This window comes from Callorhinchus milii, unplaced genomic scaffold, assembly GCF_018977255.1.
Source record: "Callorhinchus milii isolate IMCB2004 unplaced genomic scaffold, IMCB_Cmil_1.0 Scaffold3, whole genome shotgun sequence".
Taxonomy (NCBI): Eukaryota; Metazoa; Chordata; class Chondrichthyes; order Chimaeriformes; family Callorhinchidae; genus Callorhinchus; species Callorhinchus milii.
The window spans coordinates 65,289,175-65,306,587 of record NW_024704744.1 but is presented as its reverse complement, the minus strand read 5'-3'; the positions used below and the strand labels follow the sequence as shown (position 1 = coordinate 65,306,587).

Genomic DNA, 17,413 nt, shown 5'->3' with positions numbered 1-17,413 from the left:
ACCCTTAGGTGCAGGAAGCTGCAGGCAACCACAAAAACTATAAGCATACCAGCACAAAAATTGCTGGCACATAATCCAGGTAAGACTGCTGCTTGAACATGTGATTATCTAAAATTTGGATCCCTAGTAACTAATGGTCATATTCTATTACTATTGACTCTACCATAATCCTTCATAATCTTGAAGACCTTTTTCAAGTCACCATTAACCTTCTCAGCTCCAGTGAAATAAGCCCCATCTTCTCAAGTCCCTCACCTTCGACAACATCCAATTAAGTTTACGCTGAACTTATCCATTGCTTTTATCATTCCTATAATGGAGTGCGCAAATCTGTTCACAATAAGCGAGTTGTGGCTTAATTAAGGTCATGTACGTTTATCCCCTTGCTTTGGTATTCTATATCTTAAGACAAAAAACAAGGATTCCCTTTTTTATGGCCTATCTATCTGCACCTCTGCTCCAAAACGTTGAACTTGTGGAAACTTTAGAACTTCCCTCTCCCATCCCGCAGTTTGGTTTCTTCTCGTGACACATCAGTGTGAAATTTGTAGTGTTTCCTAATGCAATCGACATAAGATTTCACCCCCACTATGCCTCAGCTATGGCTGAATCAGAGAAAAATGTAAGTAACTAAATATATGTAAACATCACGCTATAGCAGAAATGTTTTTATATTTAGCTTGTGGCCTATCTTCTATTATACAAAATACAATGGTTAACCTCCGGAACAGATTGCATCTTAAGCTGATCTAATCGCTTCAACCAAATCTAAATTACTGTGCAAGTGAATCCAGCACAGGCTAATTTAACAAATTTAAAATAATGTTCAGTGAATATGGAAACCGTATAATTCGGAAAATTATTTTGTGCCACAAGCATTGGCTATTATACTGAGCGGATGTGATAACAGTGCTTTGGGAAATGAGCGTCTTGTTGTTAACAAACATTGCTGTGCCCAAATTGGCTGCTGTTTTTGCCGATAAATACACAAGTTAGTACACTTCATGTTAAATCCCATGAATCTCTTTGAGATGTCCTCCTAACCATGAAAGAACATACACCAAATGCAAGGATTATTAGTTCTAGTCGATTAGTTGGGTTTCAATTTAAGTGGGCTCACTAGTATTATCAGGTACATGCATCACCCCAATCTTATCAAATAGCTTGTGTTGAGAACAATTTCATCTACAGATGTAGCAAATTTAAGTGCAGTTCTGTCAACTACAGGTAAGGTTACATAAAGTTCTTTATTGTTCTTTGAAGATATCAACAATCCTCCTGATTTTTTGTACATGAATGCAACAATGGCTATTTTAATAATTTTATAAGCCATAAAATCAAATGTCAAAAAATGTTCAATGCAGATAAATTTAAGAAGCACATTAATGGTTTGAAACAGGTAAAAACAATATGTTAAATTATAGAAAGATGTTTCAGCTGGCTCATGACTGTGAAGGAGTGTTTAACAGAACTCCCAGTCGCCACATGTACACTGCAAACAGAGGGAAATCATCTGCGAGGTGAAGTATTGTCTTATCTAATCTCTGCTGAAAGTGCTTCTGTTCTGCACAATCTATGATGCTGACTCCACTCTCTTCTGGCTTCTTGTGCTGCAAAAGCTGTTCGAACACCCAAAATAAATAGTATATATTCTCGTAGGCTGATACATCAAACCCGGTTTGGTTCTGTGAGGAAATATAATACACTGATTATTAATATAACAGGATTATACATTAACCTGTTCAACCAGTTTTAGGCACATACTCACAGAATAGGGCTTAGGATGGTTCCCACCCATTTGCAGAATTCTGGGTTTAAAATCGATCAGATTATACTAAGGAATGTTTCTATTAACAAATATAGACGAAGGATTAGGCCTTAGCTCTAATGTGAGCGATTTTCTTCTCAACTGTTACTTTCCAGACATTTTTAATTGTATTTCCCAATAGAAATACAAGGGAGTACGAGTTAAAGTAGAAGACATGCAAACAATCTTGATTACCAAACAGCCAGGGAGCAGATCTCAGGGAGAGCAATAGAATGGAGTACTTGGAGCAGAGAAATAAGAAAGGAAAGTTCAGAGGCAAAATGACTATAGTAGAATTGATAAATCAGAGAAAGCTGTGATGGAAGGAGAAAGGTCAGAGGACAGAGATAGGCAAAGGGTCACCTTATATCGTGTGAGAGAGGAGCTGAAAGAGACTTAATTTGAAGAATGGTATTCAATTCTTAGAAAATCTTGTCTTCAGGAAGAGTTAAGATTTGTTGAAGGAAGATATGTGGAATGGAAGAAACAACAAAAAATCTTGGAGACTACTACAGCTAGAGAAGAGTTTCATCAGAGCCCAGAAATATCAAATTAGCTTTTAAAAGCAGATTGAAAGTTCCACAACCAAACAATACTTCACAAATTACAGTTCCAGCATCCAAGATGAATTTGAAAGGTTAATGTATAAATAACACTTTAGTTTGGGTTTTTAGTTCTTAACTCTAGCTGTAAAAATTGTGAAAAATTGTGAAACATTTCGTGACTATTGTGAAAAATAAATATCAAAACCTTTTTCAAAGTCCTGTAATTGAGAAGACAAATATATCAATTTTACAAACACGTTTTCAGCCATGAATAAACCAGAGTGGAAAGTCCTGTTCCACAGAGGCAATGGAATAAATTCCCCTAGACTCCATTGATTCAATTCACATCAATGCGATGCAGAAGGAATGGTTCTCTTAATTCAGTACTTAGCAGTAAATATAATTGAAATAAGTCAACTTCTGCTGAGCTGCGCTACCCAATCTACTGCTGCCAAATTCAATCCCATCACAGGCACAACTCAAGTTCCTCAAACAATGCTGCAAACTTTTCAAATGCAGCAGGGTTTTATAATAATAATCCTTACATTTGATACAGCATCTTATCACGTCGTTGAGACATCTCAAAGCGCTTCACAGAATATATTGTAAAGCGGATTGCTGTATATTTTGTGGACGATCTTTTACGGAGGTTAGACATTGGCCAAGAAAATGAATGGGATTTATTTGCCATTCTAGGTCCTTACCTCCCTTTGGTTTCGGGTTCTAAATATAATAGTGACCTACAATACTATTAACCAATTCAATACTTGCCACTCGTCAAACATTGCTGAAATGTCAGCTCAGCTCCTACTGAAAATGAAAGAGATTCCAATATCTTCGTATTAAAGGTAAAAAAAAAGTTTGCAGAGTCCTAGGCACTGTAACATTTCTTTTATCTGTGAATTCACAACCGTTTTATGTATTTTTTGTCCTGGGAGAGGGTGAAGAATGATAACATTTTCTATGGCTTTCTTAGTGTGATGCTGCCTCTTCTGATAGNTTTTTTTCAGTGAATGCTTTGAGCAGTAAGTCCGTCATATCCTGTGCCACTCTATTATCTTTTTAGTAAGTTTCCATTTGATTACAATGACTCACTGTCAGACTGCTTATCATTGAATTTCACATGGCAGCTCAGAATCATACCTGGCTAATCCAGATAAATAAGGTCATAAAGTTGTCAAACAGTAAAAACTTTGTTGGACTTTTCCTGTGTAGCCGATCTAGTATTGAGGCAATAACAATACCGTATAAAATGGTTGAAATTTCATTATATACTCTCGTTTCCCCAATAGCTCTGATATGAAACAGTCAGAGGCTCAGTGACAGGTTTTCATTATGAGGAGCAATAATATTCCACCTCTGATCTAGTAGAGTTCCACAGAAGTACTCACAGGAAATTAAATCAACAGGAATGAATACAGTGACTTTGGTTAATAATGCATTGCAGAAGCAATAAAAAATAGAAAAAAAAACACGAATAGCAATTCAGATGAGTAGCCTCTTCACTGAGACTAGTGCTATCAGACATATTCCAGTGCCCCCCGACTGGACCAACTTATATAATTCTTCCATTAATGTTCTCTGAATAGGAAGTGATTTAAAAACAAACGCATAATCCTGTACCTTACTAAACAATGCTTTACTGTAGTCAAAGGAGTTTTGGGGAAAATGACATCCTCTAATAATAAAATTGGTCACTTCAATCCACGACTGCTTGTGGGACACTGTTGTGAGTAATTGGTTGCCGCGTTTTGCCCACTAAATATACAGTTAATTCACTTTACAGTATATTCTGTGAAGGGCTTTGAGACATCTCAAAGACGTGATAAGGCGCCATATCAAATGCAAGGATTATTATTATTATTATATTAAATTAAGTCATAATTGGACAATCTGAAAGATGGAATGTTGTAGAAAGCAGTGTCAGACAGTATAGTGAATGGCTTTCACACAACTCTGTCATATAAGGGCCAAAAAAAAGTACAGTGGGGTTCTAATTTGCATGATTTCTATTTCTTGGAGACCCTGAGGAATTTTGCTCTACAAGTTGGAGTCCTGTAGCTCAGTGGTTAGACCACTCGCCTCGCAAGCGAGAGACCTGGGTTCTATTCCCAGCAAGGCGAAATGTTGGGCAAGCTTCCTTACTACACTCACCTCTGTTTACTTAGCAGTAAGAAGGAACCTGGTTGTTAGTCCATTGGCGGATCGCTTTCCCAGGGATAATAACCCCTAAAAAACCCAATAATAATTTGGTCACTTAATCTACAACTGTTTGTGGGACACTGCTGTGCGCAATTGGCTGCCACGTTTTGCCCACAAATATACAGTCAATTCACTTTACAGTATATCCTGTGAAGCGCCTTGAGATGTCTAGAAGACGTGAAAAGCACAATATCAAATGCAAGGATTATTATTATTAAGTTGATTGGATCAGAATAGTTCCTGCACAACGTGTAATATACTTCTGGTTAATGGAAGATGTTCTCAATTACTGTTTCTATACCAAGAAATCTCATTGAGAAATACCACAACTTAATCCCTCCATTATCTCTTCAAAAGGTATATTTTAGCTCTACAAATTTATTGTCGTGTCTGAAAACATCTCATTTCATGACTAATTCTAAATGCTGTGAATTTAAGGGTAAAATCTGCATTTATTTTCAAGTGTCTCTCTTCTTGTTTCATGTTCACAACACAGTAAGCTTTGAACTCATAAGCTGACAGTCCAATGAAGTGCTGGAAGTGTAGTGCATTGCTAGAGGTGCCATCCTTCAGATGGGATGTTAAACTGAGGTCTCGTCTGTCTGTACAGGTGGACATTAAAGATCCCGTGACACGACTTGAAAAGAAAAGGTGGGGTTAACCCCAGGTGTTCTGGTCCACTTAAAATTGCTGATTCACTTCATAGATGTTTGTGGGACATGGTTGTGCGCATTTTGCTGATTCTTCCAATGATTAGTTTCTATTACCATTGAACAATGATAGTAATTAATTGCTAGTTTCTACAATATAGAAATATATTGTGGAGTCCTGTAGCTCAGTGGTTAGAGCACTCGCTTTGCAAGTGGGAGACCTGAGTTCAATTCCAGGCAGAGGGCGAAACCTTGGGCAAGTTTCCTTACTCCACACAGAGCCTAATAATAATCCCTCCAAAACCAAAAACAATAATAAATTGGTCATTTTCTATCCACGACTGTTTGTGGGACATTGCTCTGCGCAATTGGCTGCTGCGTTCGCCCACAAATATAGAGTCAATTCACTTTACAGTGTATTCTGTGAAGCGCTTTGGGACGTCTAGAAGACGTGAAAAGCGCTATATCAAATTCAAGGATTATTATTATTATTATATAGATGGTGGAAAGTTTGTACAATAAGAGAATGTTACCTTATTTCTGGATCCCTGGTTCAAAAGGAAGAGTCACTCCCTATCTAGCTTAGTAATTTAAAACAAATCCTGTATTGACTGAATTGTTAAGATTCAACAATGACAATAATAAGCAGATACAGAAATGGTTGTAATTTCTAATATTATGCATCATAAAAATAACTTCATGTTTTAATCTAACTATTTCTGAGTAACATTTGGATCTAATTTAGTCTGTTGTCAAAACAGCACCATATCCATTTACCTATTGTAAAAATTGAATCCGCATAACACAAATATCTAATAATATTCATATTCATGTCGTAAGTAATACAATCTCACACTATTTTTGTGTGGCAGAGCTCTGCCATACAAAATATTATGACATTGCATTATTTAAACTTATGATCTACAAATAATAAAAAAACATCATATTTTATTCATTACAAATGCATTTCCTTAAAATCAATATTTCTTTGCCAGTGGTATGTTCTTATTATATTCATGGTTTCCTAACTTGTCTTCTCAATAGTAACATAAGAGCTTAATTAAATTGCTTTTACTTAATTTGCGTTAATACTGAATTAATGTGACAGTCTGTATAGGTTCAGCGCAAAGAGATGGTGTTTAACTTGTGTGAATAGTTAGTTAGGCTGACGTTAGAGAGTATTGTAACCGGTTTTGATCACCCCAATTCACAAACGATGCCACGGCTATAGGGAGGATGCAGAGAGGATTTATTTGGATGATACTGGGGAAACTATTTCTATTTTCATTGGAACAGAGATGATAATAGGGATGAACAAATAGAGTTTTTAAAAATTATGAGCAGTTTTGTTAAATTAGATGGGGAAAAATTATTTCCTGGTCAGTGAGTGAGTGACTCACGAGGGCATACATTAAGATAATCAAAAATGGACAAAATTGGGAAGATTTTCTTTTACTTGGATAGTTAGGATGTGGAATGCCCTACCTGGTGCAGTAGTCAAGGTAGAATCCACATCAACCTTTCAAGAGGAAATATGTATGGAGTATGTAGGGAGCCAGCACAGACAAGATGGGTTGAATAGCATTTAATTAATACTATAAATTCCTATGGATCTGAATGAAAATCGTTCACTGTTCAAAACTCTCCTGAAGCAAAAATAGGGAAGAAATCAAATGGTCTTTCACCACATATTGGAACCTTGACCTCATATTCGAGACTGGCACTCTAATGCAGTGCTGGGGGAGCGCTGCATTATCAGAGGTGCCATCCTTCGGATGAGACATTAAACTGAGACCCCATCTGTTCAGCTGGTTGTTGGAAGATCCCATGACATTATTTGGAAAGTGAAGCGAGATTCTCCCAGCGTATGGCTGACAATTCTCCAAAATAAAATTGGTCTTCACTTCAGGCTTTTTGAGGGATACAAACTGGCTGCCACATTTGCCTGCAAATACAGTCATAACTTTTAACAGTAAAATCCTGAAAAGCACACAAAGACTTTTTATGATAATAATAATAGTAATACTTGCATTTAATATAGCACCTTATCAAATCATTGAGGTGCTTTAAAGTGTTTCACAGGATATATTGTGAAGTGGATTGACTGTATTTTGTGGGCGAAACGTGGCAACCAATCGAGCACAGCAGGGTCCCACAAACAGTCGTAGGTTGAGTGGCCAATTTTGTTTTCTAGTGAATCAACTAGTTACTCAGTCATTACAAGATTGATCTCAAAAGTAAGCTACACACACACACAAACCTTTTTTTTACAATCTTTTCTTACGTGGTAAAAGGCTACATCAAATGCAAGAATTATTACATATTATTATAAGAACATCTGGAGCTCAAGGTAAAACAGTCAATTGCACATTACTGTATATAACTGGAGCACAGTCTTCTTTACAGTAACAAATACAGATATTGCAACTCCTATTAACTGCTCTTGTTTAGTATTCAAGTGACCTATACAATGTTTTAGGCCTGTAACTGCATACTTGATAACACTGCCTGTAACCTTTACTTCCAGGCCTGCTTTTGAGCAGATTAGAAAGAAGAAAGGAAAAATGTACATCTTTGTGAAGTAGTAATAATCCGTGCATTTTGATGATTATTAAAAATAATAATCTGTGCATTTGATAAAGCACCTTACCACGTCCTCTAGATGTAGCAGCCAATTGCACACAGCAGTGTCCCACAAACAATTGTGGATTAAGTGACCAAATCATTATTTATTTATTTTTGAAGGGATTTTTATCCCTGGAAAAGTGAACCGCCAATCGACTAACAACTGGGTGCCTATTTACTGCTAGGTAAAACAGAGGCGTGCAGAGTAAGAAAACATGCCCAATGTTTTGCCAAGCCCAGGAAGCGAACCCTGGTCTCTTGCTTGCAAGGCGACTGCTCTAACCACTAAGCTACAGCACTCTATTACCTTTGGAATGATTTTAACATTGAAATATCAAAAAGAGCTTCACAATTAATTACTGTCAAGTGTAGTGACTGTTTTTGATGGCAACTACAATAGCAGTTTGCAGAGAGCTAAGTCCCACAACTGTCTGAAGGACTATTTGACATCACACTGGTTGAAATTCCCCTAATTTTGAATGCTGTCATGAGATCTTTAATGCCCAACTGATGAACGAAGAGATGGGGCCTTAGACTATTGTATAATTTGAAGTATGCCACCTCTAATAGTACAGCTGTATACCAGCACCGTGTCTGCCTAGAGACTGAGAGTTTGTTTCAATTCAGTGGGATTTGAGCCAATGGCACTCAGGATAATGGGGGAGAGAGGAGTTTCCACTTGGAAATTTTTGTCAAAACCTTGTTATAAAATAATACTTGCACTTTATATAGCAACATAAATAATCGTGTTGGATATTTCTGTAGAATCCATAAAAGTGAATATTCAGTTACAGGACAATGAGAGTTTTTCCTGCTATTTTATACACGATTGACTTTAATTTAGGGGCGTACGTTTTTATGCTAAGAGACTTTGGGACTACAGATAAAGACAGATGTGTCAGACTGCATCCGGTCTGACAAGTCTGGGCAGACTGGGATTATATTAGAACCAAGGAGGTTAAGATGCGATTTCATTGAAGTAATCAAAATAATGAAACAAACTGACAGGTTAGATAGTAGATGATGCTTCCTTCATGGTAAAGGAATCCATTACAGAGAGACATAGCCTTAAAATCAGAAACAAGACAGTTAGAATTGAATTCAGGAATCAGTGCTTCCCAGAGGCTTGTGAAGATGTGGATTGTTCTACCCCAGAAAGGTGTAGAGGTGAAATCAATCGAAAAGTTTAACAGAGAGATTTGACAGATACTTAGGTAGTAATTATGTTAGGGGTATAGACTTTTTTTTGGTTGGTTTGGGAAATTAATCTTTTGCATATTTTTATTGTCCGCTGTGGGTGTCAAACATTGCAGGTTCAGATCAACAGGTCAGTTATGGAATAGAACTCCCTTTTGTGGCCTAAGATCCATCGAAGCTAACGGGTATATTCATACAAAATTATACTCACTCATATTTCCCATTTGGTTGAAAGCCAGCACCNTTTTTTTAATTGAAATCTACTGAGTTGGTTTAATAAACCATTGCTCTGTATGTCGTGAAGCTGTACAGTTTGACTGAGCAGCTTCTTAAGTCGAATAGGATTGTGTTGAGGTGTCAGTGAAACTTCAGTCACTCTTAAATTCCACGTTCCATCCTAGAGCGTATTCAGCACTAAATTAGGTCTCAATCAAATTAAAGTAAGTTTGTTATGATGGATTCTCCTTTCTTGACCAACAATTCAAAAAGTTCAAATTGTAATATGTGGTGTGTTAATTTCATGCAATGCCTGCTTTTCATCAAGCCAAAGATTAAAAAGATTTCCTTCACAAAATTATTCATTAAAATACTCCATTGGCTGCCAGCAGTTACTATTTTTTACATATGTTAAAAAGGTCTATCTGCCTTGGGGCAAAGGTAAGCAGGCCCTCATCACAGCTGAGTGGGCTCCAAGAAGTCATCCTTGACAACAGATGATAGCAATTGACTCAATCCTCTGTGGCAGTCTCAGTCACCCGGTTCCTGAACCCCACTGGTCTGCAGTCCTGTAGCACAAGGTTCATGAGAGACCAGCCAGCATTGCTAACCAACACGACTTTGAGGGGCAGACTGGTCGGGAGTGCAGATTCTTCCCACTTGGCTCATGCGCCTGAGACTCTTTGGAATTGAGCAAGCAAGTTCATCACTACAGGGAGAGAGTACACATACTATGTGCCTTCTGCTGGGAAGTTGAGTATGAAAACTGTCAGAGCTATCAAACAATGCAAACACTCTTTGAATAGATAAGTTGGTTGGCAACTTGCTTTTGATTCTGCTCTATGGGGCTCTGGAATTGCATTCAGCATGAGGCAGCCTGACTCAGTTGGTATCAACCTCACCTCTGGGTCAGAAGACTGTATGTTCAAGTCAGATGGGGAAAATGTTACATTGTCAGTTGATTCTTTTCCCAGATGCATCTTTAAAAGTCTAGTCAGTCTGTTCTGGTGGACGCTAAACATCCCAAAATATTATTTGAAAAGAGAAGGGCTTTTTCTGCTGGCTAACTTCCATTCAGGTAAATTAATCATTCACTTCATAGCTGTTTGTGGGATACAGCTAAAGCAAATGATATCAACAAAAACAAATTACATTTGTATAGCGCCTTTTACGTTAGGAGAATGTCACAAGGTGTTGGACAGTCAGGATTTGGAACCAAACTGGAGGTTGGGATCAGGAGGGGTGGAGGGCGGGGAGGATCAGAGTAGGTGACTGAAGGCACAGTCAAAAAGGAGGGTCGAGACAGGCCTTGAAGGAGGTAAGGAAGGAGCAAGGCGAAGGGTGGGGGCAAAGAGGCTGAAGGCCCGATCGCTGATGGTGGGGGTGGGATGGGGGCTGCACAGGGGACATGGAGCAGGCAGGAGCCTGCTGACCAGAGGGAGCGGTCAGGTCAATATGGAGTTAGCTGGTCACAGAGGTAGGGAAGAGCAAGGCCGTGGAAGGTTTTGAAGGCGAGGCCGAGGATTATCCTCTGGGTTGGGGAGCCAGGCGAGGACAAAGCTGTAGGGTCACGGAGTCTGGAGCGGGATAGGGCACGAGCTGCAGAGTTCTGAACGGCCTGCAGCTTGCAGAGGGAGGAGTTTAGAAGCAGGGAGTTAGCTTAGTCGAGCCTGGATGTGATAAATGCATGGATGAGGGTCTTGGGGGATTGAGGGGAGAGGTGGTGGTGGCGCCGGGTGATGTTGTAGAGGTGGGAGAAGCCAGAACGAGGCCTGGCACAGATATTTGGTAGAAAGGACAGCTGAGGGTCAACAAGATGCCAAATTTGGCTCAGTGAGGTGTAGAGTGCATCCACGGATGTCAGCACCACAGATTTTGTCCACAAATAGTCAGCTAATTACCTGTGAAGCACTTTTCAAAGTGAAAAGACACTATAAAGTGCTAGATATTCATGTATACTAGGTTATCAATCTTATGCCCAGTCTATTCCCGACAATACTTTCAACAGTATCTTCAGGGATCAGCATCCTTACTTACTCAAAATACAATCCACAATACCATATAAGCTTTTATATTTTTATACTGTATATTTTCATCCACAAAATACACAGTTAATTCACTTTACAGTATATTCTGTGAAGCACTTTGAGATGTCAAGAAGATGTGATAAGGAGCTATATCAAATGCAAGGATTATTATCATCATAATTATTATTATTGTAGGCTTGTCTTGTGGGTTTACGTGCAATGCCAAGTTGGCTGCTCACACAGTACTGATTATACGTGCTTCAAGTGAACCAAGAAGAGGAGCCCAGATGCAATAAATATTCAAAACAGGGTTTCTGGCAACATTATGCAACTTTTAAAAGATTTTCACATTATTCCTCTGACAGCTGCCATGGAAATTCTGTGCCGCGTCTGAGAAACATTCAAAGCGAAGATGACGATTTCTTCAAAATATGAGATTTTTCTGTATATTTTTTACTTTGGAAATTAATCTTGGTCATATAGTTAAATTTGTTACTATCGGCTAAATTAAATTCTGTTCTATTCAGTACCTAAGCTACATTTTTCTGTGCACGTTTATAAATAATTGTGACGCAGCCTTAGAATCTTACATTTACAATCTCAAATCATAATTTAAGGTTCCACTATTGATGTTACAAACTGAATAGCGCTTAGTCCATAACAATTATTTTACATTACATTCCTTATTTAAAGAACAGCATTAAAAATTACCCACTCGCCCTGAACAACCTCCATGTTGTAGTGAATAAAGCAGTGTATTTTGAACCATGCTCCTGGTCCCTCTTCAGTACCTTCGTGTTCGCAATCACAACTGTTAAGGCCGTAAATAAAGTAAATGTCATATAAGTCGTATCAGTCAGGACCATAGGATTTAATATGACTTACGCAAAGTCCGAGTTGCATGCAAACTGTATAACTCATATAAAATCTGATTTAATCAATAATCTACACTGCACGTGTACAATTCAATGGATAAGGTAAGTGCGCTTGCCCCAAAGCAACAAAGGTGCCAGTACGTTGTATTTAAGTGGGAGATTGTGGCATCACTATTTTTCTCTCTCAGATTGAGACGAATTCAGTAAAACTCGGATATGTCTTACCTTTATAAATCATATAATCGCCTAAGTCATACACTCATCCGAATACCATTCAGTTTCCTATCAAAACCACTTTGATTTCTTTACACTACTCGTAATGCCGCTCCGTGATCCTCCATTACTCCCACACTTATTGGCGGCATTGAAATGCAGGAAATAACATCCTGCACGTGCACTTACCAGCCGGCTGAATTGAATCACAGGAAACTTAGTCTTGATCCATTGACGCATGCAAGAAGAACTTAATTTCCCGTGATTCAATGCGATTCCAATACTTGGGGAAGTGAAATGTGGCGATAAGTACACATGTAGCAATGGATCAAGATGCATTGAATCGCAGGAAGCATAGTCTTGACCCGTCACGGCATGCGCACTTACCTTATCCATTGAATTGTACACGTGCAGTGTAGATTATTGATTAAATCAGATTTTATATGAGTTATACAGTTTGCATGCAACTCGGACTTTGCGTAAGTCATATTAAATACTATGGTCCTGACTGATACGACTTATGTGACATTTACTTTATTTACGGCCATTAACATCTAACACAGGGAGGGAATTCCAGAAGTCGGGGGTATAGAATCTGAAAGCTCAGACACCAATGGTTGGGATGAGGAACTTGCAGCAAGCAAGAGTTAGTCGAGTGGAGGGGGCGAGCAGAGGAATGGGGTAAAAGGAAATCAGAGAGATAAGGAGGAGCTAGTGCATGAAGGAGTTTGTAGGTGAGGGCAAGGACTCTGAAAGCAATACAGCGGGATCAATAGGAGACATTGGAGCCTGGCCACAGTGAATTTGTTTGCAGTATTGCCATATGATTTCTATTGGAAGTGCCAATACGTGCAACTTGGAATGAAAGCCACTGGCTTATAGATACGACAAATTTGAAAATAAAAGCTTGGAATACCGTGTTGAGTCTGTTTGATTCATAGCAGTTTAAGGTAAATAAACAGCAGCAGTCATGCTGAAACAAACTTTGGACAACATTACTTTGAATTTAAATTCTGGGGCATTCAATTTCTCCTCTGACAATACACATCTATCAACTTATGATTCTTATAGCAAGCTGCAATTTGTTCCTTCAGTAATCCCTGAACGAAACTGCTCATCACCATTCTCCAAAGTCACTGAGAACAAAGAGCACTTGCAGTCAACACCAGTCTTCCCTGTGTTTCTTTCAACTCCTTAATTTCCTTTTCTATTGTCTGTGGGGCTTTCATTTGATATCTTCAATGCAGTGATGTGTCAAAGTGGCACACATCAAAGCTCTCCATTCCTAGCATACTGTGGGTTTCTCTGTTTGCCATGTTTCAAAACATATGGCTTTTCCGGGGTAATAATCCCTTAAAGAAAACCCCAAATAGTAATAGTAATAATAATTCTTGCATTTGATATAGCGCTTTTCACGTCTCCTAGATGTCTCAAAGCACTTCACAGTATATACTCTAAAGTGAATTAACTATATATATTTGTGGGCGAAACGTGGCAGCCAATTGCGCACAGCAGTGTCCCACAAACAGTCTTGGATTGAAGTGACCAATTTATTATTGTTTTCTTTTCTTGAGGGGTTATTATCAGGCGTGTGGAATAAGGAAACTTGCCCAAGGTTTCGCCCTGTCGGAAATCAAACCCAAGTCTCTCGCTTGAGAGGCGAGTGCTCTAACCACTAAGCTACAGGACTCCAATAATAATAATAATAATAATAATAATTTGGTCACTCAATCCATGACTGTTTGTGCCCAATTAGCTGCTGTGTTTCGCCCATAAAATATACAGTCAATTCACTTTGCAGTATGTTCTGTGAAGTGCTTTGAGATGTCTCAAAGTCATAATAAGACGCCATATCAAAATGCAAGGATTATTATTATCATTTTAGAGGGGGTGGATTAGTGCTGCTGATTTGCTTCAAACAAAATTAAAGACTGATAGAAGGCAAGATACATAAACAAACAACAAACATATCCTCAAGATACCTACTGTTCTGTTTGAGCATAGAACATTGGGCTTAGATGAGGTTTCTGAATCTCTGTTACACTTCCCTGCAACTGTACTCAAGAGAATTGAAACCATGAATGCACTGAGGAGCATTAACCCCAATATCTCTACAGTGGAAATAGTTAATTCATTAGATGCTCTTACTCTATCTATGGCCCCCGATAGGGAGCTTTCCACTGGAGATGCCACTGATGTTGCCATGGGCTCTATAACAGAGAACGTTACAGAGAACCAGTGCTCTACCACAATAGTTGTGTGGAAGATGATACAGCATACCTTGAGTGTCTTTCAATTCCCCAAATAAAATTTGTCATTAATTTCATGGCTGTTTGTGGGGCACTGCTGTGCACAATTGGCTGCTGTGTTGTGCCCAAAATATAGTCAGTTCACTTTACAATATATTCTGTATATTCTGTCTCAACGACTTGATAAGGTGCTATATCAAATGCAAGGATTATTATTATTAGCCACATTCAGCCACAGTCTCTCTACTTTGCAGTATATTATTATTAAGTAGTGCAGATTTTTCTGCACAGCCAGCTAGATCTCCTGTGTAGCACAGACAGCATTAACACTGTGAATCATGAATCATGTAAAGTTTACTTATTGTGGAGAACGATGGAATGACCTAAAACCAAAAAAGACCAAGGTCCATCTATTTCGCCTTCCACCTTCCTGGTGGTCGCATGCACATATGTCCCAAACTACCTATGTACTATATCCCATAATGTTATTGGTTAATAGACAATTATCTAATCCGTGTTTAAAGGAATCAGCATTTTCTGCTTCATCCAATTCCCTAGGGAGCCTGTTCCACAGGTTCACTGTTCGCTCACTGAAATAGTGTTTGTGTAGATTCCCCCCTTCAATCGCAGGCCATGTCCTCTGGTTTTACTATTCTGGACAAGTTGAAACAGCCCGTCATGAACTATATTGTCTAACCCCTTTAGCGTCGTAAAGACAGCAATCATGTCACCTCTCAATCTCCTCTGTTCCAGTGTGAACGTACCCAATTTACTTAATCAGCCCTCATCAAGTGATATTTAGATCACTTGAATGGCTGATTAACTGTCTGAGGAGGGTCACATTCTCACTACCTCAGGGCAGCAGCAACATTTTCATTAACGCTAACAAATTCCTTTTTCCTTTTTCTCACAACCCACATTTAAGAATGAGCAGAGTGTAATTTTCAGTTTGTTTCATTAAAAAAAATTGTCAATCAGGCCTTTTTGTTTTTTGCAAAACGAAAGTCATGCCTTTATGTTCAGTAGCTTTCACGTACCAGTCATTTCAGATACTTTGAGATAACTTTAGTAATTTGACAGTATTCTGAGGCATGTACCTCCAAAGGACACAGCACACAGTCTATACTTTACAGTACTGTATATCCTGTGAAAGCGCTTTGTCCTGCTGAATGTAAAAGGTACTATACCAAATGTATGGATTATTAATATTATCAGTCTTGAGCAGTTTTAGCTTTGTGTTTATAACCATTTCTGAAGTTTTCCATATATTATACTACTTTTGCTTTCCTGAAAATCAATGAGTTCAGCATCAGTATAACATGTGAAAGTAGCTGATATTAATTTCATATTAATAGCACGTGTAATAATAGCACTTGATTTCAGTGACAGGAAAGGCCACAGCTAACTGTATATTCTATACATATTAAATTCTTTGTATTTGTGTTATTGGTTTCACTGGATTTTATCTTCCTAGTGACAGTATCCAAAGCAACACTGATTAATATCTGCAAAACAATAAATCCTTAGGACCTAAAATATGGTCAAGATTTTAATCTGCGAAAGACATTATTAAACCCTTCTACTGGATGATCAATGGGCAATAATTGTCATTCTGCTCTGCCTTGTGCACAATTGCAAAAATAATTTCTGTTGTTGCAGTTAATTTTAATGTAGTTAAAAAAAATACTTGTGACTAAAGTTTCTTCAAACATGCATAATGCATGCTTTTGTCATCTATCACAACCTGATTCAAAGGAGTAGTGTCAAATAATATATTAACAATATGTACCAACCAACCAAAAGAAAACCCGTATCTAAGTTTAAAGAGTTGTTATTTTTCTATTCCCGCATTCAGCTTAGACATCTTTCCATCACTGCTGTTCATAAATATGTGGTGAGTCCCATGTCATGTTTGTTACACACTAAGCTTTTGGAAGAGAGAGAGAGAAAAAAAAGAGGCCAGAGAGAGAGAGAGGTTTATTACAGAAAGAAAGTGATCTTTTATAGCATCTCAAGAGAGTTTTCCTGGTGTCCTGACCCTCAGATTTTAAAAAAACGTTTATTTTTGCTTAATAGCTGATTGTGGGACACTGCTGTACATACATTGGCTGTCACATTCTCTTACAAAATACAGTCACTACACTTTACAGTGAAGTGCTTTCAGGTGTCCCCTCGATGTGAAAGACGCTATATCAATTGCAAAAAGATATTTTACTTACAAAGAAAATACGGCATGGAAACAGGCCACTTGACAGAACCAGTCTGTGCAGTGTTTATATTCTACACGAGTCTCCCCCCATTCCTTTACTCCCTCCCATTTTCTCCTATTTCCCTCTCCCTCGTGTGAAGGTCTAGCTTCCTCTTGAATGTATCTACACTGTCTGATGCAACTACCTCTTCAGGTAGCAAGTTTCAAAATCCCTGCCTAAAGTAGTTCCTCCTAAATTCTCTTTTTTGACCTTTGTAAGGTCCAACAAACAACTATGAAGTGAAACTCCTTTTAATAATGCATATTAAACCTCACTACCAAAGCATCAGGTGTAAATCCGGCTGTTAGAATCATACTATAAGAAAATAAGTATTCAATGAATTAGACTTTTTGAGTTCATGGCATAGGCTGACACTCCAGTGCAGGGCTGGGGGAGTGCTGGACTGTCTGAGATAATTTCAGATGACCAGTCTACCTGTTCATGTGGATGGATGCTAAAGATCCCATGGCACTATCCGAAAAGAGAGGGAAGTTTCTCCCAGTGTCCTGGCCAACAGTCCCCCCATATGAAAAATGGCATGAAAAATGATTGTTTGTG

General features: G+C 38.4%; 1 protein-coding gene across 2 annotated transcripts in view; it reads right to left on the bottom strand.

The window, feature by feature from the left end:
- Positions 1–1,363: 1,363 nt before the first annotated feature.
- mei4 (meiosis-specific, MEI4 homolog (S. cerevisiae)) overlaps positions 1,364–17,413 on the bottom strand; it is a 94,055-nt gene continuing 78,005 nt past the window's right edge. For both annotated transcript variants that reach the window (XM_042332696.1, XM_042332697.1), the window contains one exon: positions 1,364–1,685. In XM_042332696.1, the coding sequence (XP_042188630.1) occupies positions 1,443–1,685 (243 nt within the window). In that variant the 3' untranslated portion in view covers positions 1,364–1,442. The remainder of the gene's footprint in view (positions 1,686–17,413) is intronic.